Genomic DNA, 25653 nt, shown 5'->3' on the forward strand with positions numbered 1-25653 from the left:
GACCATACCTCACCAATCCCTCCTGTACGAGCCTGCCAACTGAGCCACACGGGACCATACCTCACCAATCCCTCCTGTACGAGCCTGCCAACTGAGCCACACGGGACCATACCTCACCAATCCCTCCTGTACGAGCCTGTCAACTGAGCCACACGGGACCATACCTCACCAATCCCTCCTGTACGAGCACATACTCCCTAATACTATCTAAGTTCTGTTTCCTTTGGACCAGACCCCAGGAATTTATATGAGGGGGAAACTATCACACTATCACGATATCAACACACACTGAGAATTTCAAATCAAATCAACACTGCCTAACAGGGCACACTAAAACAGGTCTCACAACTCTCTCTCTCTCTTTCTCCCCCTCACTTGACAGTGGTGAGGTCATGCACTCTATCTTTCTCTCGTTGAAACAGATGTGTGTGTCTACCGTAGTGAATCATAGCTCAGCGTCAATTTCTTATCCCCCAGCTGTGATCTAAGCCTTGACACGCTTCACACTCAGAATCCATCTCAGCTGACACTACTCGCTCCCTTATTCTTATTCTGTTATCTCTTGTGTTTTTGTTCTACCTTATTATTGTTAATATTACATTGTTATTGATTACTGCATTGTTGAGGTCAGACCTTGCAAGAAAGGCATTTCACTGTACTTGTGCACGTGACATTAAAACTTCATACATTACTTCACTACTGAATCACCTGATCTGTCAAATAGATGGATTACCTGTCAAATGAGACAGACAGCATATAATCTGTATAATCATATAATCAGACAGCATATAGGAACCTTGTTGTTCTTGGACAAGAAACTGCATTGGGCTCCGATGGGAAGGGGACATGAGACTGTTTAAACGTGACACGGGACGATATCAACACATACTGAGAATTTCAAATCAAATCAAATTGTATTTGACACATGCGCCGAATACAACAGGTGTAGACCTTACAGTGAAATGCTTGCTTACAAGCACTTAATCAACAATGCAGTTTTTTAAAAAATACCTAAGAAAATAAGACATTGTTTTACTGACATTATAAGACATTGTTTTACTGTTAAAACGTAATATAGTTGCGTTGCTAGGCTACTGTAAATTATTCGTATCTGCTGTTTGTACTGGGGCAGTGGGCGGGACCAAGCGAACGTCATCGATTCTGCGTCATGTGTGACTAACATTGAAAACAGCGAATCAGAAGCTTGTCCGTGTTTTAAACTGACCAATGAGCGATTTGTCACCTTTGTTTGCGGAAGTGGAGCTGCTATCATCGAGGCAAGTTTCCAGAGCAAATTTGTATGTATTTTGGTGTTTTACAGCTCAAATGAAAGCAGCTCACTCTAGAACGAGTGTAACATCGTAATGCAAAGTCATGCATTCTATAAGAGCAGATATCGCTATAAATATCCCACGTGTGCTTTCTCCGTTGACGTTCTTTCAAATCCGCTAGCCAGTTTTCGGCAAAAAAAGCGTGTTTTTATCGTGTCTTCTTTGTTTGTGCAGATGAATACCTGTTCGCTGGCGCATCCCAATGGGCAGGAGGCCGACTCTGTCCCCGCCAAGCGGCTCTGCAAGGGGGAGTGCGTTCAGGATGGGTCGGTCGGAGGTGGAGGGGGGAAGACAAGCAGGGCAGTGGAGGTGGTAGGTGACATATCACTAATCTCGGCAACAACCCAGAACCAACATTGTTACCTCTGTTTGTCCACGAGAGAACATTTCACTGGCCTAGATAACCATACCGGATGGGAAATGTACCAGTCTGTCAAGCCTCTGTTATTGTAAAAATTCTGAGGACTGGGCCTGGAAAAATGTAACCACTCAAATTCATGGACAGAGCTTTGGATGCAAGCAAGGACTGACCATCCAAATTATACAAATGATAGCTTTAAGCATGTTTTAACGCTATACAGTGTTTGTTTACATTTACAATGCTGACAAACATTGGAGTGAAACAAGCTCATATGAAGAATGTATAAGGATGTTGCAATTGCAGATTGGCGTTTTACCTTGGTTTTTGTTTACTTTGTGGCAGAACATCTGCTTGGTGCCTGTTCGCACGTTGGCTAATAATAATTAGCTAGCTGACTTGACACAACGTCTGTCTCTCTCTAGTCTATAGTCATGCCAGTGTAACCCCTCCTGTCTGTCTCTCTATAGTCATGCCAGTGTATAACCCCTCCTGTCTGTCTCTCTCTAGTCTATAGTCATGCCAGTGTATAACCCCTCCTGTCTGTCTCTCTCTAGTCTATAGTCATGCCAGTGTATAACCCCTCCTGTCTGTCTGTCTCTAGTCCATAGTCATGCCAGTGTATAACCCCTCCTGTCTGTCTGTCTCTAGTCTATAGTCATGCCAGTGTATAACCCCTCCTGTCTGTCTGTCTCTAGTCTATAGTCATGCCAGTGTATAACCCCTCCTGTCTGTCTGTCTCTAGTCTATAGTCATGCCAGTGCATAACGCCTCCTGCTGGCTGGATGAGTGTCTGCAGGGGATTTTGAACCAGGACTATACTGGCTCTATGGAACTGTCTGTCTACGATGACGCCAGCACTGTGAGTTACTAGAATACTACTGCAGTACTACTAATACTACTGCACTGTGAGTTATTAGAATACTACTATAGTACTACTACAGTACTACTAATACTACTGCACTGTGAGTTATCAGAATACTACTACAGTACTACTACAGTACTACCAATACTACAGCAATGTGAATTATCAGAATACTACTACAGTACTACTAATACTACAGCACTGTGAGTTATCAGAATACTACTGCAGTAGTACCAATACTACACTACACCACTGTGAGTTATTGAATGCTACTATAGTATTACTGCAGTACTACTAATACTACAGCACTGTGAGTTACATACGTGCGTGTATGGGTTGTGTGTGTGTGTGGTTTTGTGTGTTTGTGTGTGTCAGGATAGTTCCAGAGCAATAGTGGAGGGCTGGAGGGAGAGGCTGGAAAGGAGAGGTGTTTCCATGGTGATCTCTGGCCATGACTCCGCCCAACCCAGAGGAGGTAAGTGTACGAACACAAGGTGTGTATGCGAGGTGTGTGTACGTGAGGTGTGTGTGTATTGTAACAGGCCCCATGCTGATCTCCTCTCTCTCCTCTCCTCCAGTGGGTCATGCCAAGAACCAGGCTGTGTCTCAGAGCTCTGGAACGTACCTCTGCTTTCAGGACGCTGTGAGTCACAACACAACGTGTTTATGTTAACCTGTCTCCTGTGTGATAATGTGTGTCAGTATGTGGGAGAGAGAGGTGGAGTGTGTGTGTGTGTGTGTGTGTGTGTGTGTGTGTGTGTGTGTGTGTGTGTGTGTGTGTGTGTGTGTGTGTGTGTGTGTGTGTGTGTGTGTGTGTGTGTGTGTGTGTGTGTGTGTGTGTGTGTTGTAGCGGTCTGGAGGGAGTCATCGTCACGCTCTAGCTACTGCTGTCTGACACATCTTGGCCACGTTTAGTACCACACACAAACACACACACACACACAGGCTATATAACAGGTGGGTACTGTATCAGAGTAAATGTTTGACAGAGCTGTCAGTATAAAATGAGGACTGAGACTCCAGTCTGTGTGAGTGTTTGTGTTAGAATGTGTGTGTGTTACACTTAGTAATTGCTAAATGAGCCTAAGCTCCTCTGCATGTTACTGGTGTCATGTCAATGTGCCAGTTTGTTTTTCATGGCCCGCTGCCAGAGGTGGGCGGAGTTTCTACATTTCAGACCATTCCAATGGCCGCATCTGAGAGCCAGAGAACCAAAGCACTAAACAGAGACATCGCAGCCAGGGACATCACACACACACACACACACACACACACACACACACACACACACACACACACACACACACACTTGGATATGCTCTGGCTTGTGACGCACGAAAAATATGAAAATGGAACTGAATTATAGTCACGAGTTCTGGCCCCTGCCGTGTGTGTGTGTGTGTGTGTGTGTGTGTGTGTGTGTGTGTGTGTGTGTGTGTGTGTAAAAGATGCCTGGAGCTGTTCTGTGCCCCAAGAAAAGCATAATTCCTGAAATGAGACTCTTTCTTATCCTGACTGGGCTGAAACAGAGTTGAAGGAAAACGGTGATAAAATCAGACCGTTTCTCAGAAATATAATGAAATGGTCAAATAGAGTTCAGTATCTCTGTAAATATTATCTTCTCCGCCCTCTCAGAGTTTAATAGAATGAGTCGGGTAGATCCGAAGTAAAAGCATTTTTGGGGTGGGGTGTCTCATATGGAAATCATTGGCTGAGCCTCTGGACTGAGGAAGTTAAATGTATTGAACGTAGTAGAATAGTAGTTGGTTAATTAGTTTCTGATAATCCACGAAGAGAATGCAGCAGTGATTCCTGTTTCCTGAAGAAGTAACGCCTGTTTCTGTGTAGCCTGTTTCTGTGTAGCCAGTTAGCGTGCAGAAACGGTCAGTGTGCCGAAACGGTTAGCGTGCAGAAACGGTTAGCGTGCAGGAGACAGTCATTTCTAAAGGCTTCCCCCAAAAACCTTCCCAATGAAATGTTGACTGTAAAGTAGTCCACCTGGAAGAATGATATCATGATGATTTCCATCAATGGGGTGGGTGTTTGTTTTACAAACTCTCCCATCACATGTACACTGCTACAAGAACCGTTATAGAAACACCGCTAACCAAACACAACAGGCTCTCTCTGGGGCACAATTCAATTAAAGGGCAGCTACTCTTGACCTCTCCTGATGTGGTTTAACAGTTGTTGTGGAATTAGAACACTCAGTTTGGTGTTTGTCCCATTTTGGGAATTATTGGTCGGTGAGCAGACCCCAGACCTCACAAAGAACAATGGGTTCTATAACTGATTCAAGTGTTTTTTTGCCAGATTCGAATTGGTATGATGAATTTTATGTTCCTTTTGATGGCGTAGGAGGCCCATCTTGCCTTGTCTCTCAGATCGTTCACAGCTTTGTGGAAGTTACCTGTGGCGCTGATGTTTAGGCCGAGGTATGTATAGTTTTTGTGCGCTCTATGGCAACGGAGTCTAGATGGAATTTGTATTTGTGGTCCTGGTGACTGGACCTTTTTTGGAACACCATTATTTTTATCTTGCTGAGATTTACCGTCAGGGCCCAGGTCTGGCAGAATCTGTGCAGAAGATCTAGGTGCTGCTGAAGGCCCTCCTTGGTTGGGGACAGAAGCACCAGATCATCAGTAGACATTTCACTTCAGATTTTAGTAGGGTGAGGCCGGGTGCTGCAGACTGCTCTAGTGCCCTCGCCAATTCGTTGATATATATGTTGAAGAGGGTGGGGCTTAAGCTGCATCCCTGTGGGAAAAAAATACCTCACACTTGTTGTTTGTGTACATGGGTTTCATAATGTCCTATGTTTTTCCCCCCAACACCACTTTCTATCAATTTGTATAGTAGACCCTCATTTCTGTTTTTCTCTTTCTCTCTTTCCACCTCTGTCTGTCTCTCTCTCTCTGTCTACCTCTGGTGTGTTATGTCTGATGTGTGTGTAAGTGTTGATTCTGAACATGTCTGTTTAGATCCTCTCTGAAGGTTGCGACCTCCCGGAGTGCTCTAGTCATAACAAACAACCCATCAACACGCCTTGAAATGTTTGTGAGAGAGCTAGCTAACCGTGTGTGTGTGTGTGTGTGTGTGTGTGTGTGTGTGTGTGTGTGTGTGTGTGTGTGTGTGTGTGTGTGTGTGTGTGAGAGAGAGAGAGAGCTAACCTTGTGTGTGTGTGAGAGCTAGCTAACCGTGTGTGTGTGAGAGCTAGCTAACCTTGTGTGTGTGTGAGAGCTAGCTAACCTTGTGTGTGTGAGAGCTAGCTAACCTTGTGTGTGTGAGAGCTAGCTAACCTTGTGTGTGTGAGAGCTAGCTAACCTTGTGTGTGTGAGAGCTAGCTAACCTTGTGTGTGTGAGATCTAGCTAACCTTGTGTGTGTGAGATCTAGCTAACCTTGTGTGTGCGAGAGCTAGCTAACCTTGTGTGTGCGAGAGCTAGCTAACCTTGTGTGTGAGAGAGCTAGCTAACCTTGTGTGTGAGAGAGCTAGCTAACCTTGTGTGTGAGAGAGCTAGCTAACCTTGTGTGTGAGAGAGCTAGCTAACCTTGTGTGTGAGAGAGCTAGCTAACCTTGTGTGTGAGAGAGCTAGCTAACCTTGTGTGTGAGAGAGCTAGCTAACCTTGTGTGTGAGAGAGCTAGCTAACCTTGTGTGTGAGAGAGCTAGCTAACCTTGTGTGTGTGAGCGCGAGAGCTAACCTTGTGTGTGTGAGCGCGAGAGCTAACCGTGTGTGTGTGTGAGAGCTAGCTAACCGTGTGTGTGTGTGAGAGAGAGAGCTAACCGTGTGTGTGTGTGAGAGCTAGCTAACCGTGTGTGTGTGTGAGAGAGAGAGCTAACCGTGTGTGTGTGTGAGAGAGAGAGCTAACTGTGTGTGTGTGAGAGAGAGAGCTAACCGTGTGTGTGTGAGAGCGAGCTAACCGTGTGTGTGAGAGAGTTAGCTAAACTTGTGTGTGTGTGAGATCTAGCTAACCTTGTGTGTGTGTGAGATCTAGCTAACCTTGTGTGTGAGAGAGCTAGCTAACCTTTTGTGTGAGAGAGCTAGCTAACCTTTTGTGTGAGAGAGCTAGCTAACCTTGTGTGTGAGAGAGCTAGCTAACCTTGTGTGTGAGAGAGCTAGCTAACCTTGTGTGTGAGAGAGCTAGCTAACCTTGTGTGTGAGAGAGCTAGCTAACCTTGTGTGTGAGAGAGCTAGCTAACCTTGTGTGTGAGAGAGCTAGCTAACCTTGTGTGTGAGAGAGCTAGCTAACCTTGTGTGTGAGAGAGCTAGCTAACCTTGTGTGTGTGTGAGAGAGAGAGCTAACTGTGTGTGTGTGTGTGAGAGAGAGAGCTAACCGTGTGTGTGTGAGAGCTAGCTAACCTTGTGTGTGTGTGTGTGTGTGTGAGAGCTAGCTAACCTTGTGTGTGTGAGAGAGCTAGCTAACCTTGTGTGTGTGAGAGAGCTAGCTAACCTTGTGTGTGTGAGAGAGCTAGCTAACCTAGTGTGTGTGTGAGAGAGCTAGCTAACCGTGTGTGTGTGAGAGAGAGCTAACCATGTGTGTGTGAGAGAGCTAGCTAACCTTGTGTGTGTGTGAGAGAGAGCTAACCGTGTGTGTGAGAGAGAGCTAACCTTGTGTGTGTGAGAGAGCTAACCTTGTGTGTGTGTGTGAGAGAGCTAACCTTGTGTGTGTGTGTGAGAGAGCTAACCTTGTGTGTGTGTGAGAGAGCTAACCTTGTGTGTGTGAGAGAGCTAACCTTGTGTGTGTGAGAGGGCTAACCTTGTGTGTGTGAGAGAGCTAACCTTGTGTGTGTGAGAGAGCTAACCTTGTGTGTGTGAGAGAGCTAACCTTGTGTGTGTGAGAGAGCTAACCTTGTGTGTGTGAGAGAGCTAACCTTGTGTGTGTGAGAGAGCTAACCTTGTGTGTGTGAGAGAGCTAACCTTGTGTGTGTGAGAGAGCTAACCTTGTGTGTTTGAGAGAGAGCTAGCTAACCTTGTGTGTGTGAGAGAGCTAGCTAACCTTGTGTGTGTGAGAGAGCTAGCTAACCTTGTGTGTGTGAGAGAGCTAGCTAACCTTGTGTGTGTGAGAGAGCTAGCTAACCTTGTGTGTGTGAGAGAGCTAGCTAACCTTGAGTGTGTGTGAGAGAGCTAGCTAACCTTGTGTGTGTGAGAGAGCTAGCTAACCTTGTGTGTGTGTGAGAGAGAGCTAACCTTGTGTGTGTGTGTGAGAGAGAGCTAACCTTGTGTGTGTGTGTGAGAGAGAGCTAACCTTGTGTGTGTGTGTGTGAGAGAGAGCTAACCTTGTGTGTGAGAGAGAGCTAACCTTGTGTGTGTGAGAGAGCTAACCTTGTGTGTGTGAGAGAGCTAACCTTGTGTGTGTGTGAGAGAGCTAACCTTGTGTGTGTGTGAGAGAGCTAACCTTGTGTGTGTGTGAGAGAGCTAACCTTGTGTGTGTGAGAGAGCTAACCTTGTGTGTGTGAGAGAGCTAACCTTGTGTGTTTGAGAGAGCTAACCTTGTGTGTTTGAGAGAGCTAACCTTGTGTGTGTGAGAGAGCTAACCTTGTGTGTGTGAGAGAGCTAACCTTGTGTGTTTGAGAGAGAGCTAGCTAACCTTGTGTGTGTGAGAGAGCTAGCTAACCTTGTGTGTGTGAGAGAGCTAGCTAACCTTGTGTGTGTGAGAGAGCTAGCTAACCTTGTGTGTGTGAGAGAGCTAGCTAACCTTGTGTGTGTGAGAGAGCTAGCTAACCTTGTGTGTGTGAGAGAGCTAGCTAACCTTGTGTGTGTGAGAGAGCTAGCTAACCTTGTGTGTGAGAGAGCTAGCTAACCTTGTGTGTGTGAGAGAGAGCTAACCGTGTGTGTGAGAGAGAGCTAACCTTGTGTGTGTGTGAGAGAGCTAACCTTGTGTGTGTGAGAGAGCTAACCTTGTGTGTGTGAGAGAGCTAACCTTGTGTGTTTGAGAGAGAGCTAGCTAACCTTGTGTGTGAGAGCTAGCTAACCTTGTGTGTGTGAGAGAGAGCTAACCTTGTGTGTGTGAGAGAGAGCTAGCTAACCTTGTGTGTGTGTGAGAGAGAGCTAGCTAACCTTGTGTGTGAGAGAGAGAGCTAACCTTGTGTGTGTGAGAGAGAGAGCTAACCTTGTGTGTGTGAGAGAGAGAGCTAACCTTGTGTGTGTGAGAGAGAGAGCTAACCTTGTGTGTGTGTGTGAGAGAGCTAACCTTGTGTGTTTGAGAGAGAGCTAGCTAGCCTTGTGTGTGAGAGAGAGCTAACCTTGTGTGTGTGAGAGAGAGCTAGCTAACCTTGTGTGTGAGAGAGAGCTAACCTTGTGTGTGTGAGAGAGAGAGCTAGCTAACCTTGTGTGTGAGAGAGAGCTAACCTTGTGTGTGAGAGAGAGCTAACCTTGTGTGTGAGAGAGAGCTAACCTTGTGTGTGAGAGAGAGCTAACCTTGTGTGTGAGAGAGAGCTAACCTTGTGTGTGAAAGAGAGCTAACCTTGTGTGTGTGAGAGAGAGCTAACCTTGTGTGTGTGAGAGAGAGCTAGCTAACCTTGTGTGTGTGAGAGAGAGCTAGCTAACCTTGTGTGTGTGTGTGAGAGAGAGCTAGCTAACCTTGTGTGTGTGTGAGAGAGAGAGCTAGCTAACCTTGTGTGTGAGAGAGAGCTAACCTTGTGTGTGAGAGAGAGCTAACCTTGTGTGTGAGAGAGAGCTAACCTTGTGTGTGAGAGAGAGCTAACCTTGTGTGTGAGAGAGAGCTAACCTTGTGTGTGAGAGAGAGCTAACCTTGTGTGTGAGAGAGAGCTAACCTTGTGTGTGAGAGAGAGCTAACCTTGTGTGTGAGAGAGAGCTAGCTAACCTTGTGTGTGTGTGAGCGAGAGCTAACCTTGTGTGTGTGAGAGAGAGCTAGCTAACCTTGTGTGTGAGAGAGAGAGCTAGCTAACCTTGTGTGTGAGAGAGAGCTAACCTTGTGTGTGTGTGAGAGAGCAGCTAACCTTGTGTGTGTGTGAGAGAGAGCTAACCTTGTGTGTGAGAGAGAGAGCTAGCTAACCTTGTGTGTGTGTGTGTGTGTGAGAGAGAGCTAGCTAACCTTGTGTGTGTGTGTGTGAGAGAGCGAGAGCTAACCTTGTGTGTGAGAGAGAGAGCATGCTAACTGTAACTGTGTGTATTCCAGGATGATGTGATGATGCCTCAGCGAATACATCTCCAATACGAGGCCTGCCTCTTCAACTCTACCTCTGTAAGTACTACTCTGTCTGTCTAGAGCCCAGGGAGTACAGCTCTAGTCTGGTGAGTTGTCCCTCCCTCTCTCCTTCTCCTCCATCTCCTACCTCTCTCCATCTTCTCCCTCCCTCTATCTCCTCTCTCCCGCTCTCCCTGTCTACTCTAAATGATCATAACAGACAGGAAAACCTTAACATTCTGTATGTCCGGAGTTCCACAAATTCCTTCTGTCCTGTGTAGTGGGGTAGTGTTCCTGATAGAGTGGTGTGGGTGTATATTAAGGTGTGTCTCAGTGTGAGCTGTGGGATTACAGGTCAAAGGTTAGGGGGTCATGTGTAGTAGGTGAGGGAGAGTTGCAGGAGATGGGGGTGGGTAGAGAGAGGGACCGAGAGATAATAGAGAGAGCGAGAGAATGGGGAAAAAGGGAAGTCAGGCCATGTGGTTTTCTCTGCTTATTTGCCCTTTGAACTGTGTGGGTGTGCAGCAGACAGGGTGTAGAGAGGAAATGAGAGGGATTGGTTCATCTATGTGGAATAATAATATGGGTTGACTTTAGGGTTGTTTTACATCTCCACTGGTAGATCGTTCCTCTCTATCTGTCTGGTAGATCGTTCCTCTCTATCTGTCTGGTAGATCGTTCCTCTCTATCTGTCTGGTAGATCGTTCCTCTCTATCTGTCTGGTAGATCGTTCCTCTCTATCTGTCTGGTAGATCGTTCCTCTCTATCTGTCTGGTAGATCGTTCCTCTCTATCTGTCTGGTAGATCGTTCCTCTCTATCTGTCTGGTAGATCGTTCCTCTCTATCTGTCTGGTAGATCGTTCCTCTCTATCTGTCTGGTAGATCGTTCCTCTCTATCTGTCTGGTGGGTCATTGGGATAGATGAAGAACAGAAAAAGCATTCAAATCAAATGTTATATGTCACATGTGCTGAATACAACAGGTGTATACCTTACTGGGAGATGCTTACTTACAAGCCTTAACCAACACTGTTCGTTGAAGAAATAGAGTTAATAAAATATTTACTAAATAAACAAGTGAATTTTTTGTCAATTATTTTTTTAAGTAACACAAGAAAATTACATAATAACGTGGCTGTATACATGGGGTACCGGTACCGAGTCAATGTGCGGGGGTGCAGGTTAGTCGAGGTATTTTGTAAAGTTACTATGCATAGCCTTCCTCTGACACCGCCTATCATATAGGTCCTGTCATATAGGGGGAAAAAGTTTTGTCGTGCCCTCTTCACAACTGTCTTGATGTGTTTGGACCATGATAGTTAGTTGGTGATGTGGACACCAAGGAACTTAACTCTCGACCCGCTCCACTTCAGCCCCGTCGATTTTAACAGGGGCCTGTTTGGCCCTCCTTTTCCTGTAGTCCACGATCAGCTCCTTTGTCTTGCTCACATAGGTTGTTGTCCTGGCACCACACTGCCAGGTCTCTGACCTCATCCCTTTAGGCTGTCTCATCGTTGTCGGTGATCAGGCCTACCATTGTTGTGTCGTCAGCAAACTTAATGATGGTGTTGGAGTCATGCTTGGTCACGCAGTAGTGGGTGAACAGGGAGTACAGGAGGGGACTAAGCACACACCCTGAGGGGCCCCAGTGTTGAGGATCAGCATGGCAGATGTGTTGTTGCCTACCCTTACCACCTGGGGGCGGCCCGTCCGGAAATCCAGGATCCAGTTGCAGAGGGAGGTGTTTAGTCCCAGGGTATTTAGCTTAGTGATGAGCTTTGTGGGTACTATGGTGTTGAACGCTGAGCTGTAGTCAATGAATAGCATTCTCACATAAGTGTTCCTTTTGTCTAGGTGTGGAAGTGCAGTGTGGAGTGAGATTGATCATCTGTGGATCTGTTGGGGCAGTATGCGATTTGGAATGGGTCTAGTGTTTCCGGCATGGCGGTGTTGTGAGCCATGAACAGCCTTTCAAAGCACTTCATGGCTACTGGCGTGAATGCTACGGGGCGGTAATCATATAGGCATGTTACCTTAGTGTTCTTGGGCACAGGGACTATGGTGGTCTATTTGTGACATGTAGGTATTACAGACTCGGTCAGGGAGAGGTTGAACATATCAGTGAAGACACTTGCCCGTTAGTCCGCGCATGCTTTGAGAACACGTCCTGGTAATCCGTCTGGACCCGCGGCTTTGTGAATGTTGACCTTTTTAAAGGTCTTGCTCACATCGGCTACGGAGAGCGTGATCACACAGTCGTCTGGAATAGCTGGTGCTCTCATGCATGCTTAAGTGTTGCTTGCCTCAAAGCGAGCATAAAAGGCATTTCGCTCGTCTGATAGGCTCGTGTCGCTGGGCAGCTCGTGGCTGGGTTTCCCTTTGTAGTCCGTGATATTTTTCAAGCCCTGCCACATCCGACGAACGTCAGAGCCGTTGTAGTAGGTTATTGACAAATAGACACTCACCCCCGCCCCTCGTCTTAACAGACGTAACTTCTCTGTCCTGCCGATGCACGGAGAAGCCAGCCAGCTCTATATTATCCGCGTCGTCGTTCAGCCACGTCTCGGTGAAACATAAGATATTACAGTTTTTAACATCCTGTTGGTAGGATAGTCTTAAATCGTAGATCGTTCGGTTTGTTTTCCAATGATTGCACGTTGACCAATAATACGGAGGGAAGTGGTGGTTTACATACTCGTCGGCAAATTCCATCTCTCTCTCTCTCTGTCTGGTGGATCATTGAGATGCAAAACAGAAAAAGCATTCCATCTTTGCCTTTCTCTCTTAGTTTTCTCCCCGCTCGCTCTGTCTCCCTCGCTCGCTCTGTCTCCCTCGCTCGCTCTGTCTCCCTCGCTCGCTCTCTCTGTGTCTCTCTCTCTGTGTCTCTCTCTCTGTGTCTCTCTCTCCAGCCCTCCCTCCTCTCTCTCTCTTCCATACATCATATGTGATCAGTGTGGTGTGATCAGTGTGGTGTGATCAGTGTGGTGTGATCAGTGTGGTGTGATCAGTGTGGTGTGATCAGTGTGGTGTGATCAGTGTGGTGTGAGTGTTTGTGTTGATGTATCTAGTAGATCACTAAGAGGTGTTTCTGTGTTTCTCTCAGTTGATTGGCTGTCAGGTCCGCAGGGATCCAGAGGGATCTACTGAGCGCTACACACGCTGGATCAACAACATCAGCCAGGATCAACTCAGCACCCAGGTAACACACACTCAGGATGTGTGTGTATGTGGGGGTCACGTGCCAGACAGTGGCCAGGGCCGATGGAAACAGGATCCGTACCTGGAGCCTGCAGTTTCCACACACACACACACACACACACACCAGAGGAAACAGGAGGACCACTTGTGTAAAATTACATAATTATTATACCTATATTTGTGTGTGTGAGACTGAGATGACTCCTGGCTTTAGGATGGGCTGGTATCGTGCAAAATTCCCAGGTTTTCCAAAGATCCCAGTTGGAAGATTCCCGGAATCAGGAGAGAATAAGAATCTTCCAACCAGGATTTCTGGAAAACCTGGGAATTTTCTGAAAGTTGGCTGAATTTTGCAAGCCTAAATACTTGAGAGGAAAGTAAAGCTCTGTGATTCAGCTCTAACTCAGGGAGAGGAAAGTAAAGCTCTGTGATTCAGCTCTAACTCAGGGAGAGGAAAGTAAAGCTCTGTGATTCAGCTCTAACTCAGGGAGAGGAAAGTAAAGCTCTGTGATTCAGCTCTAACTCAGGGAGAGGAAAGTAAAGCTCTGTGATTCAGCTCTAACTCAGGGAGAGGAAAGTAAAGCTCTGTGATTCAGTGCAGTCCTGTCGTCTAGGAGACAGGACTGCATACAACTGATCTGGCTTTTGCCTGGCTGGTCCACGTGAAGACACACACTGTACACACACACACACACACACACACACACACTCTGTATATACACACACACACACACTGTACTGTGTACAGACAGACATTCCAAGTAAATATATTTCTATGGTATTGAATTTCATGGGCCAGAATGAGATCATAGATTCTGTTGGTGTGGTGATTATCTCTACATATGAGTTTCTCCCTCTCTTTCTGTCTTTCTCCCTCTTTCTGTCTTTCTTTCTCCCTCTCTTTCTCTCCATCTCTTCTCTCCCTCTCTTTGTCTTTCTTTCTGTCTTTCTCCCTCTCTTTCTCTCCATCTCTTCTCTCCCTCTCTTTGTCTTTCTTTCTGTCTTTCTCCCTCTCTTTCTCTCCATCTCTTCTCTCCCTCTCTTTGTCTTTCTTTCTTTCTTTCTCCCTCTTTCGGTCTGTCTTTCTTTCTCCCTCTCTTTCTGTCTTTCTCCCTCTCTTGCTGTCTTTCTTTCTCCCTCCCTTTCTCTCTCTTTCTCTCTCTTTCTGTCTTTCTGTCTTTCTTTCTCCCTCCCTCACACTTGTTCTATTTCTCCTTCCCTTTGTGTGTAGCAATCTAACCCCTCAGTAACCCTCTACTCCTTCTTTCTCTCTCTACCTCTCTCTCTCTCCCTACCTCTTCCCTCTCCTCTCTCTCTACCTCTCCCCTCTCTCTCTCTCTACCTCTTCCCTCTCCTCTCTCTCTACCTCTCCCCTCTCTCTCTCTCTACCTCTCTCTCTCTCCCTACCTCTTCCCTCTCCTCTCTCTCTACCTCTCCCCTCTCTCTCTCTCTACCTCTCTCTCTCTCCCTACCTCTTCCCTCTCCTCTCTCTCTACCTCTTCCCTCTCCTCTCTCTCTACCTCTCCCCTCTCTCTCTCTCTACCTCTCTCTCTCTCCCTACCTCTTCCCTCTCCTCTCTCTCTACCTCTCCCCTCTCTCTCTCATAGGTTTATCTAAGGTGCTGTGTGTGTGTGTGTGTGTGTGTGTGTGTGTTGTGTGTTCTCTAGCCTGTGGAGTCTGTTCTTTCTGAGTTGAAGATATGATTGGAAGCACAGTGTTCAGCTGAAGGACATTAGATATGGCTGTTCCATAACTACACACTACAACTCCCCCACTGTGAACACGTCATCACATCGCTATCTATCTATCTAGCCTTTGTCTTTTCCTTTCTCACTCCCTCGTTCTCTCTACTCTCTTCTCTCTGTGTCTCTCTCCTCTCCTCTCCCTCTTTCCTCTCCTCTCTCTCTCCCTCTTTCCTCTGTCTCTCCCTCTTTCCTCTCCTCTCTCTCCCTCTTTCCTCTCCTCTCCTCTCTCCCTCTCTCCTCTCTCTGTGTCTCTTCCTCTCCTCTCTGTGTCTCTCCCTCTTTCTCTCCTCTCTCTGTGTCTCTCCCTCGGTATGACTGTCACAACTTTCTAAAAAAACAAATATAATCTTGAACAGCTGACATTTGCTAAATGCGAATGTTGGAATTTAGGTTTAGAGAGAGTGGACATAAGGTGGGACACACACACACTCTCTCACTCTCTCTCACTCACACACACACACACACACACACTCTCACTCACACAGCAGATTCAGATTCTATTCAGCTGCCAGTCCAGATGTTTTTCTCCAGTTTCATCTGTAATGGAAATCAGTGATGTGATGTGGGAATAGTCCCAGAGAACAGTAGTGGGGATAACAATGGGAATGTTGTTGATTAGTGACCTGGACCAGAGTCGGACTGGAACACCAGCTGGGAGTAATGCTGAGTGATGAACCCTTTTTAAACATCGAATTGACCAATGTTTTTTCTGTGAGTTCAATGTGTTTCTCTAGAGATGAACTCAGATGAAGCCTGAACTGTGTGACGTTGTCGTTTCCTACAGGCCAATATTCTACATAGTTTAGCGCAGAAAACCTGGTAATTAACCACAATGACCATAAGCCCTCTTGTTCGGCCTGTGTGGGAAGAGAGAGAAGAGACAGAAGACGAGGGATGGAGAGCAGTTGCTTCGAGAGGTATCTCTACCTGAAAATACATGATCTAAGTGGTTGATAGTTGTTGGTATTCAGCAGTTACAAAAGTATACCGTATTTACTTTGAACAACTACTAAAATAGTGATTCTGTCAGACAGCACAGGCAGCAGCTCTATAGAGATGAGATGACTTAGTGATTCTGTCAGACAGCACAGGGAGCAGCTCTATAGAGATGAGATGACTTAGTGATTCTGTCAGACAGCACAGGCAGCAGCTCTATAGAGATGAGATGACTTAGTGATTCTGTCAGACAGCACAGGGAGCAGCTCTATAGAGATGAGATGAGTTAGTGATTCTGTCAGACAGCACGGGCAGCAGCTCTATAGAGATGAGATGACTTAGTGATTCTGTCAGACAGCACGGGGAGCAGCTCTATAGAGATGAGATGACTTAGTGATTCTGTCAGACAGCACAGGCAGCAGCTCTATAGAGATGAGATGACTTAGTGATTCTGTCAGACAGCACGGGGAGCAGCTCTATAGAGATGAGATGACTTAGTGATTCTGTCAGACAGCACAGGGAGCAGCTCTATAGAGATGAGATGACTTAGTGATTCTGTCAGACAGCACAGGGAGCAGCTCTATAGAGATGAGATGACTTAGTGATTCTGTCAGACAGCACAGGGAGCAGCTCTATAGAGATGAGATGACTTAGTGATTCTGTCAGACAGCACAGGGAGCAGCTCTATAGAGATGAGATGACTTAGTGATTCTGTCAGACAGCACAGGGAGCAGCTCTATAGAGATGAGATGATCACTTGGAATGAAATAATAAAGTCGTCAAATAGAACAAATGTAATATACACAAGTGAAATATTTTATGAGAGAGAGCTCTCTAGTCTCTCTGCTCTCTAGTCTCTGCTCTCTAGTCTCTCTGCTCTCTAGTCTCTCTGCTCTCTAGTCTCTCTGCTCTCTAGTCTCTCTGCTCTCTAGTCTCTCTAGTCTCTCTCTAGCAGGGTGTTGATATCTCACTGCTCTCTAGTCTCTCTGCTCTCTAGTCTCTCTGCTCTCTAGTCTCTCTGCTCTCTAGTCTCTCTGCTCTCTAGTCTCTCTAGCAGGGTGTTGATATCTCACTGCTCTCTAGTCTCTCTCTCTAGCAGGGTGTTGATATCTCACTGCTCTCTAGTCTCTCTCTCTAGCAGGGTGTTGATATCTCACTGCTCTCTAGTCTCTCTCTCTAGCAGGGTGTTGATATCTCACTGCTCTCTAGTCTCTCTAGCAGGGTGCTGATACCTCACTGCTCTCTAGTCTCTCTCTAGCAGGGTGTTGATATCTCACTGCTCTCTAGTCTCTCTCTCTAGCAGGGTGCTGATATCTCTCTGCTCTCTAGTCTCTCTGCTCTCTAGTCTCTCTGCTCTCTAGTCTCTCTGCTCTCTAGTCTCTCTGCTCTCTAGTCTCTCTGCTCTCTAGTCTCTCTAGTCTCTCTCTAGCAGGGTGTTGATATCTCACTGCTCTCTAGTCTCTCTGCTCTCTAGTCTCTCTGCTCTCTAGTCTCTCTGCTCTCTAGTCTCTCTGCTCTCTAGTCTCTCTGCTCTCTAGTCTCTCTAGTCTCTAGTCTCTCTGCTCTCTAGTCTCTCTGCTCTCTAGTCTCTCTGCTCTCTAGTCTCTCTGCTCTCTAGTCTCTCTGCTCTCTAGTCTCTAGTCTCTCTAGTCTCTCTAGTCTCTAGTCTCTCTGCTCTCTAGTCTCTCTGCTCTCTAGTCTCTCTGCTCTCTAGTCTCTCTGCTCTCTAGTCTCTCTAGCAGGGTGTTGATATCTCACTGCTCTCTAGTCTCTCTCTCTAGCAGGGTGTTGATATCTCACTGCTCTCTAGTCTCTCTCTCTAGCAGGGTGCTGATATCTCACTGCTCTCTAGTCTCTCTCTCTAGCAGGGTGCTGATATCTCACTGCTCTCTAGTCTCTCTAGCAGGGTGTTGATATCTCACTGCTCTCTAGTCTCTCTAGCAGGGTGCTGATATCTCACTGCTCTCTAGTCTCTCTAGCAGGGTGTTGATATCTCACTGCTCTCTAGTCTCTCTAGCAGGGTGTTGATATCTCACTGCTCTCTAGTCTCTCTAGCAGGGTGCTGATATCTCACTGCTCTCTAGTCTCTTTAGCAGGGTGCTGATATCTCACTGCTCTCTAGTCTCTCTAGCAGGGTGTTGATATCTCACTGCTCTCTAGTCTCTCTAGCAGGGTGTTGATATCTCACTGCTCTCTAGTCTCTCTAGCAGGGTGCTGATACCTCACTGCTCTCTAGTCTCTCTAGCAGGGTGTTGATACCTCACTGCTCTCTAGTCTCTCTCTAGCAGGGTGTTGATACCTCACTGCTCTCTAGTCTCTCTAGCAGGGTGTTGATATCTCACTGCTCTCTAGTCTCTCTAGCAGGGTATTGATATCTCACTGCTCTCTAGTCTCTCTAGCAGGGTGTTGATATCTCACTGCTCTCTAGTCTCTCTAGCAGGGTATTGATATCTCACTGCTCTCTAGTCTCTGGATCCACAAGCAGTCCTGCTCCGCTGAGTGTGTGTGTGTCTCCCTTCTCTCAGGTGTACACCTCTCACGGCCCTACGGTCGTCATGCCAACCTGGTTCTGCTCCAGGGATTGGTTCCAGCGGATCGGAACCTTTGACGAGGGCGGCAAGGTGAGACTCCACCCCTAAAACTCCACGCAAGTCAAATTTAAAATCTAAAACCGACTACTTATGCCGATTTGAATGAATTGAACAGAGTCTATCGAGGGAGAACTTCCCTTTCAGGTGTGCTCAGGGGTTAGGGGTCAAGAAGTGCAGCACAAGACTGCATGAAGACTCCTCTAACTTGTCCAACATCAGATCACAAATCCATTTCAATAATGTGTGACCTCACTCTTCCCTTCTCTACCACCTCCTCCCTCATCTCTCTCTTCTCCTCTCCTGTCCTCTTCTCTTTCCTCTCTCTTCTTCTCTCTTCTTCTCTCCTGTCCTTTTCTCTTTCCTCTCTCTTCTTCTCTCTTCTCCTCTCCTGTCCTCTTCTCTTTCCTCTCTCTTCTTCTCTCCTGTCTTCTCTCTTCTTCTCTCCTGTCCTTTTCTCTTTCCTCTCTCTTCTTCTCTCTTCTCCTCTCCTGTCCTCTTCTCTTTCCTCTCTCTTCTTCTCTCCTGTCTTCTCTCTTCTTCTCTCCTGTCCTTTTCTCTTTCCTCTCTCTTCTTCTCTCCTGTCTTCTCTCTTCTTCTCTCCTGTCCTTTTCTCTTTCCTCTCTCTTCTTCTCTCCTGTCTTCTCTCTTCTTCTCTCCTGTCCTTTTCTCTTTCCTCTCTCTTCTTCTCTCCTGTCTTCTCTCTTCTTCTCTCCTGTCCTTTTCTCTTTCCTCTCTCTTCTTCTCTCCTGTCTTCTCTCTTCTTCTCTCCTGTCCTTTTCTCTTTCCTCTCTTCTTCTCTCTTCTCCTCTCCTGTCCTCTTCTCTTTCCTCTCTCTTCTTCTCTCCTGTCTTCTCTCTTCTTCTCTCCTGTCCTCTTCTCTTTCCTCTCTCTTCTTCTCTCCTGTCTTCTCTCTTCTTCTCTCCTGTCTTCTCTCTTCTTCTCTCCTGTCTTCTCTCTTCTTCTCTCCTGTCTTCTCTCTTCTTCTCTCCTGTCCTCTTCTCTTCTTCTCTCCTGTCCTCTTCCTCTCTCCTGTCTTCTCTCTTCTTCTCTCCTGTCCTCTTCTTCTCTTCCTCTCTCCTGTCTTCTCTCTTCTTCTCTCCTGTCCTCTTCCTCTCTCCTGTTCTCTTCTTCTCTCCTGTCTCCTTCTCTGCTGTCCTCTCCAGGGAGTTCCAGAGGATCTGTTATGGTTCTATCAGAGTGTTGGTCAGGGAGGAGGTGTGGTCAGAGTGGACCAGTGTTTACTAGTCTACCGCTACCATCAACAAGCTGCTACACACTCTGTCCTGGAGTAAGACATGCGCACACACACACACACACACACACACACATACACGTGTGTGTGTGTTTTTCCCTTTCCAACCTCTATAGCGACACACACACGTAGGACACGCGTAGCGGAAAGGCTGTTTCTGTAAATACTCTGATGGGGAAGACCTCCCCTACCCTCTCGTCCCCTCTTTCCTGTTATCACTCCTTCCTTCCCTCCATCTGTCCATCGTATATCTAACCTTGTTGATGCGCTGTCACAATTTACTCCTTTACAAATCATCCTCTCCTCCCTCTCTCCTCCCTCTCTCCTGTCTTCCTTTCTCTTTCATCTTTCTATTTGTGTCTATCAGTCTATTTCCAGATCCTTCTGTTATCTCTCTCTTAACTTCTCTCTCCCTCTGTCTTTCTCTCTCTTTCTCTCTGTTTATCTCTCTCTCTCTCTGATTCTCTCCCTCTTTGTTTCTCTCTTTTGCTCTCTCTGTTTCTCTCTCTCTCTCAATCTCTCTGTTTCTCTCTCTCCCTCCCTCTCTCTGTTTCTCCCTCCCTCTCTCTGTTTCTCCCTCCCTCTCTCTGTTTCTCCCTCCCTCTCTCTGTTTCTCTCTCTCTCTCTCTGTTTCTCTCTCTCTCTCTCTGTTTCTCCCTCCCTCTCTCTGTTTCTCCCTCCCTCTCTCTGTTTCTCTCTCTCTCTCAATCTCTCTGTTTCTCCCTCCCTCTCTCTGTTTCTCTCTCTCCCTCCCTCTCTCTGTTTCTCCCTCCCTCTCTCTGTTTCTCCCTCCCTCTCTCTGTTTCTCCCTCCCTCTCTCTGTTTCTCCCTCCCTCTCTCTGTTTCTCCCTCCCTCTCTCTGTTTCTCCCTCCCTCTCTCTGTTTCTCCCTCCCTCTCTCTGTTTCTCCCTCCTCTCTCGTTTCTCCCTCCCTCTCTCTGTTTCTCCCTCCCCTCTCTCTGTTTCTCCCTCCCTCTCTCTGTTTCTCTCTCTCCTCTCTGTTTCTCCCTCCCTCTCTCTGTTTCTCTCCTCCCTCCCTCTCTCTGTTTCTCCCTCCCTCTCTCTGTTTCTCCCTCTCTCTCTCTGTTTCTCCCTCCCTCTCTCTGTTTCTCCCTCCCTCTCTCTGTTTCTCTCTCTCTCTCAATCTCTCTGTTTCTCTTTTCCACCATCTTAACTCTCCAGACACGCACTTCACACTTCTGAGTCAATCCCTCTATGATTACATATCGTGTGTGTGTGTGTGTGTGTGTGTGTGTGTGTGTGTGTGTGTGTGTGTCCACACTGCGTGTATATATTTCTATGTGTTAATCTAGGTCCTCCTAAATCAAAGCATCAGTGAAACTGCTTTATGGGGACCACCCATGCACTGTGTGTGTGTGTGTGTATATATATATATATTTGACTAGAACCATGGTTTATGGTGGTGGATTAGGGTTGTTTGTCATGGAGGCCCAGTGTTTTAGTCAAACCATCACATCAGAGGAAGAGCTCACTAATGTATCCATATGATAACGATCAGGCTGTTGTTCTAGGTGTGTGTGTGTGTGTGTGTGTGTGTGTGGGGGGGGGGGTCCATGTCTGTAACTCCTCCTCTCTCCTCCGGTCTCCAGGGAAACCATTTGGAACCTCCGTGTGGCCTTCCTCCAGGAGAGAGTTATCAACCAATGGGAATCCTTCACCATATGGAATGCTGGGAAACAGGGCCGGAAACTCTACCGCTGCCTCAGTTCCTTCAATCAGAAGAAGGTATGTACTTCTCACCAGCCAATCGCAAAAGGCTATGCAACATTTGCTAGCCAATCAGGAGAGGTTAACGAAACTCCCAATAGCCAATTAGGTTGCATCTTCCACCGTCGGTGCTCTCTGATTAGTACTAGGATCAGGAGACCCTCCTCCCCCAGAACACTGACCTTAGATCTGTTTGTAGGGTCAGGAGACCCTCCTCCCCAAGAACACTGACCTTAGATCTGTTTGTAGGGTCAGGAGACCCTCCTCCCCAGAACACTGACCTTAGATCTGTTTGTAGGGTCAGGAGACCCTCCTCCCCAGAACACTGACCTTAGATCTGTTTGTAGGGTCAGGAGACCCTCCTCCCCAGAACACTGACCTTAGATCTGTTTGTAGGGTCAATGATCCTTTATCCTCTGATCCATCATGACCACATGGAGCTGCATCTCAAATGGCATCCTATTCCCTATTTAGTGTAATAATAGGATCCGATTTGGTCAAAAGTGGTGCACAGAATGGGGAATAGGATGCGATTTGGGACACTCTGTGTTGAGACACTGTAGTAGGAGGAGCCAGCTGGTCCCAATTGGTCATAATGGGTCGTGGATCACTATCTACTGTTACACTGACTGATACACCAGGGGTGGGTGTGGGTGGGTGTGTTTGGGTGAGTGGGTGTGTTTGGGTGGGTGTGTGTTGGTGGGTGTGTGGGTGTGCATTGCTAACTTTTCATATATGGCTTCTGTGTATTTGACAGAGAGGGAGAAATAGGGAACGGAAAGTGGGATACCTAGTCAGTTGTACAACGGAATGCATTCAACTGAAATGTGTCTTCTGCATTTAACCCAACCCCTCTGAATCAGAGCGGTGCGGGGGGCTGCCTTAATCAACATCCACGTCTTCTGCGCCCGGGGAACAGTGGGTTAACTGCCTTGTTCAGGGGAGAACGACAGATTTTGACCTTAATAGTGTGTGTACATACATTTACAAACGGCGGTTTGTGTATGTGTTGGTCAGGTTCTAGCGTTCTGCGACGTGGACGAAAATAAGATCAAGAAAGGCTTCTACACCTATGAGGAGTCCAAGGTGAGACCCTACACTCTAGAACCAAACTACCATAACACTCTAGAACCAAACTACCATAACACTCTAGAACCAAACTACCATAACACTCTAGAACCAAACTACCATAGATACCACAACACTCTGGAACCAAACTACCATAGATGCCACAACACTCTGGAACCAAACTACCATAGATACCACAACACTCTAGAACCAAACTACCATAGATACCACAACACTCTAGAACCAAACTACCATAGATACCACAACACTCTAGAACCAAACTACCATAGATACCACAACACTCTGGAACCAAACTACCATAGATACCACAACACTCTGGAACCAAACTACCATAGATACCACAACACTCTGGAACCAAACTACCATAGATACCACAACACTCTAGAACCAAACTACCATAGATACCACAACACTCTGGAACCAAACTACCATAGATACCACAACACTCTGGAACCAAACTACCATAGATACCACAACACTCTGGAACCAAACTACCATAGATACCACAACACTCTAGAATAAACTACCATAGATGCCACAACACTCTGGAACCAAACTACCATAGATACCACAACACTCTGGAACCAAACTACCATAGATACCACAACACTCTAGAACCAAACTACTATAGATACCACAACACTCTAGAACCAAACTACTATAGATACCACAACACTCTAGAACCAAACTACCATAGATACCACAACACTCTAGAACCAAACTACCATAGATACCACAACACTCTAGAACCAAACTACCACAGATGTCAGATCAGATCCTGGAGCTAAGCTACCACAGAAGGAGAAGTCATAACCATGTTATTATGTTTCTGTCCATTTCCTCTCCTCCTTGTTCCTCCTGTCTTCCTCCCAGGAGAGGCCCAAGCCTCAGATCCCTGTACTGCACTACAGAGATGCCTCTCCACCCTACATCATCTGTGTCAAGCTGGTGAGTGGAGAAAGTGTGTGTGCGTTTGTGTGTCCTGTTGTTCATTGTTCCAGATCGTATCTCCGCCAGGTCGGTAATCTCTGCTAATGGTATAATGAGCTAGGGCGTGTGCCCTGGCACACACACACACACACACACACACACACACACACACACACACACGTACACAGCCTGCTGATCTTTGACTGCAGCATAATATTTTTCACCATGAACCTCTCACTGGTACTTTGACCGGTGCTCACCTTCACACACACTCTTTAACCAGCGTTTTTGCCTCACACTTTTCCTGAATAAATATATTAAACAGTTATAAAGCCTTAGTAACAACCAGACAGGGTATAATATCAATATATAACAGTTATAAAGCCTTAGTAACAACCTGACAGGGTATAATATAAATATATAACAGTTATAAAGCCTTAGTAACAACCAGACAGGGTATAATATAAATATATAACAGTTATAAAGCCTTAGTAACAACCAGACAGGGTATAATATAAATATATAACAGTTATAAAGCCTTAGTAACAACCAGACAGGGTATAATATAAATATATAACAGTTATAAAGCCTTAGTAACAACCAGACAGGGTATAATATCAATATATAACAGTTATAAAGCCTTAGTAACAACCAGACAGGGTATAATATCAATAAATATATAACAGTTATAAAGCCTTAGTAACAACCAGACAGGGTATAATATCAATATATAACAGTTATAAAGCCTTAGTAACAACCAGACAGGGTATAATATAAATACAGATATTCAACAGTTATAAAGCCTTAGTAACAACCAGACAGGGTATAATATAAATATATAACAGTTATAAAGCCTTAGTAACAACCAGACAGGGTATAATATAAATATATAACAGTTATAAAGCCTTAGTAACAACCAGACAGGGTATAATATAAATATATATAACAGTTATAAAGCCTTAGTAACAACCAGACAGGGTATAATATAAATATATAACAGTTATAAAGCCTTAGTAACAACCAGACAGGGTATAATATCAATATATATATATAACAGTTATAAAGCCTTAGTAACAACCAGACAGGGTATAATATCAATATATAACAGTTATAAAGCCTTAGTAACAACCAGACAGGGTATAATATAAATATATATATAACAGTTATAAAGCCTTAGTAACAACCAGACAGGGTATAATATAAATACAGATATTCAACAGTTATAAAGCCTTAGTAACAACCAGACAGGGTATAATATAAATACAGATATTCAACAGTTATAAAGCCTTCCTAAAAGATATTTGGTGATCCTTTGACTGGGGAATTGAATTGCCTCTGGGTTTAGAAAACACACAGACCACACACACACACACACACACACACACACACACACACACACACTCTGTTGGCCAGCCCAGGCAGACAGACGGTTAATGGTGTATTTATCTAAATATGAGCTGCATACAGCTAATCGACTGGCCCTGCCTCCCAGAGCTTCTAATTGGCCAATTATGGGAATTGGGATCAGTGATTATTCAGTCAGAGGACACTGGAACCTGGACTCAATCTCTCTCTCACACACACACACACATTCAGCAGACACACACACACACACCTGGAGCCAATCTGGAGCCAATCACACAATTAATTGTTAAACACACCCATATGTTACAAGTACCGGATTGGGTTTAATTCCATTTCAATTCAATTTTCAGTGAACATCTGGAATATAATTAGGTTTACTTTCTGAATTGACTGGAAATGAATTTGAATTGGCCCCAACCCTGGTCCTTATCTCTTTAACTGTTGACCAATCAGATGCCAGAGATAACTCAAAACAGGATGTGACCTCACCTACAGACAGGAAGTATGAGACTGACCATGGGCGTTGGTGATAATTAGAGCGATGACCAGCATCTCCTCCTCACTCTCTCTCTTTTCATGTTCTGTCATTTCGTCCTCCCAGGACATGACCGGAGGAGTGTTTGAGGAAAACCTGAAGTCTCTCCATCTGGAAGAAGGAGTGGACTACTACCACTTCAACTAACACTCTGGGATGGAGAGATGGAGAGGAGGAGTGGACTTCTACCACTTCAATTAACACTCTGGGATGGAGAGATGGAGAGGAGGAGTGGACTTCTACCACTTCAACTAACACTCTGGGATGGAGAGATGGAGAGGAGGAGTGGACTTCTACCACTTCAACTAACACTCTGGGATGGAGAGATGGAGAGGAGGAGTGGACTTCTACCACTTCAACTAACACTCTGGGATGGAGAGACGGATGGAGAGGGGGGGTCTGGTAGATGGAAATGGAGTGTTTGAGGGTTGGATGATGAGAAGGATAGATGGACCATGACATTCATCTGGTGTGTGCCTGCCAGCCAGCCAGCCTGCCAGCCAGCCAGCCATTTAGTTAGTGTAATATGTGTGGCAGCATGTCCATGTTGATCGTGGAGATAAATAAAAACTTTTTCAAACATG

General features: G+C 45.9%; 1 protein-coding gene across 6 annotated transcripts; it reads left to right on the plus strand.

Moving 5' to 3' along the window:
- The first annotated feature begins 1201 nt into the window (after positions 1 to 1201).
- b3gntl1 (UDP-GlcNAc:betaGal beta-1,3-N-acetylglucosaminyltransferase-like 1) lies at positions 1202 to 25653 on the plus strand. Of its 6 annotated transcripts, none has more exons than XM_045709891.1 (13): positions 1202 to 1277; positions 1506 to 1643; positions 2435 to 2551; positions 2930 to 3029; positions 3133 to 3197; positions 9694 to 9759; positions 12805 to 12900; positions 18106 to 18201; positions 19335 to 19459; positions 21033 to 21168; positions 22168 to 22236; positions 23113 to 23187; positions 25136 to 25653. In XM_045709891.1, exons 2-13 carry the CDS (start codon positions 1506 to 1508, stop codon positions 25214 to 25216), a joined length of 1164 nt encoding a protein of 387 aa, XP_045565847.1. In that variant the 5' UTR covers positions 1202 to 1277; the 3' UTR covers positions 25217 to 25653. The 6 variants fall into 6 exon arrangements, with proteins under 6 accessions (XP_045565847.1, XP_045565848.1, XP_045565845.1 ...); XM_045709892.1 differs by having other exon boundaries at positions 1240 to 1298; XM_045709889.1 differs by lacking the exon at positions 1202 to 1277 and having other exon boundaries at positions 1306 to 1643; positions 25136 to 25233; positions 25342 to 25653.

Source organism: Salmo salar, chromosome ssa02 (assembly GCF_905237065.1).
Source record: "Salmo salar chromosome ssa02, Ssal_v3.1, whole genome shotgun sequence".
Taxonomy (NCBI): domain Eukaryota; kingdom Metazoa; phylum Chordata; class Actinopteri; order Salmoniformes; family Salmonidae; genus Salmo; species Salmo salar.

Bases quoted from the DNA above. Each gene is read 5' to 3' on its own strand.
- b3gntl1 (XM_045709888.1), top strand. From the start codon at position 1,365: ATGCAAAGTCATGCATTCTATAAGAGCAGATATCGCTATAAATATCCC. The intron at 1,644-2,434 runs GTAGGTGACATA...GTCTGTCTCTAG, and splicing joins CAAGCAGGGCAGTGGAGGTG to TCTATAGTCATGCCAGTGCA. The intron at 22,237-23,112 runs GTGAGACCCTAC...TCTTCCTCCCAG, and splicing joins ACACCTATGAGGAGTCCAAG to GAGAGGCCCAAGCCTCAGAT.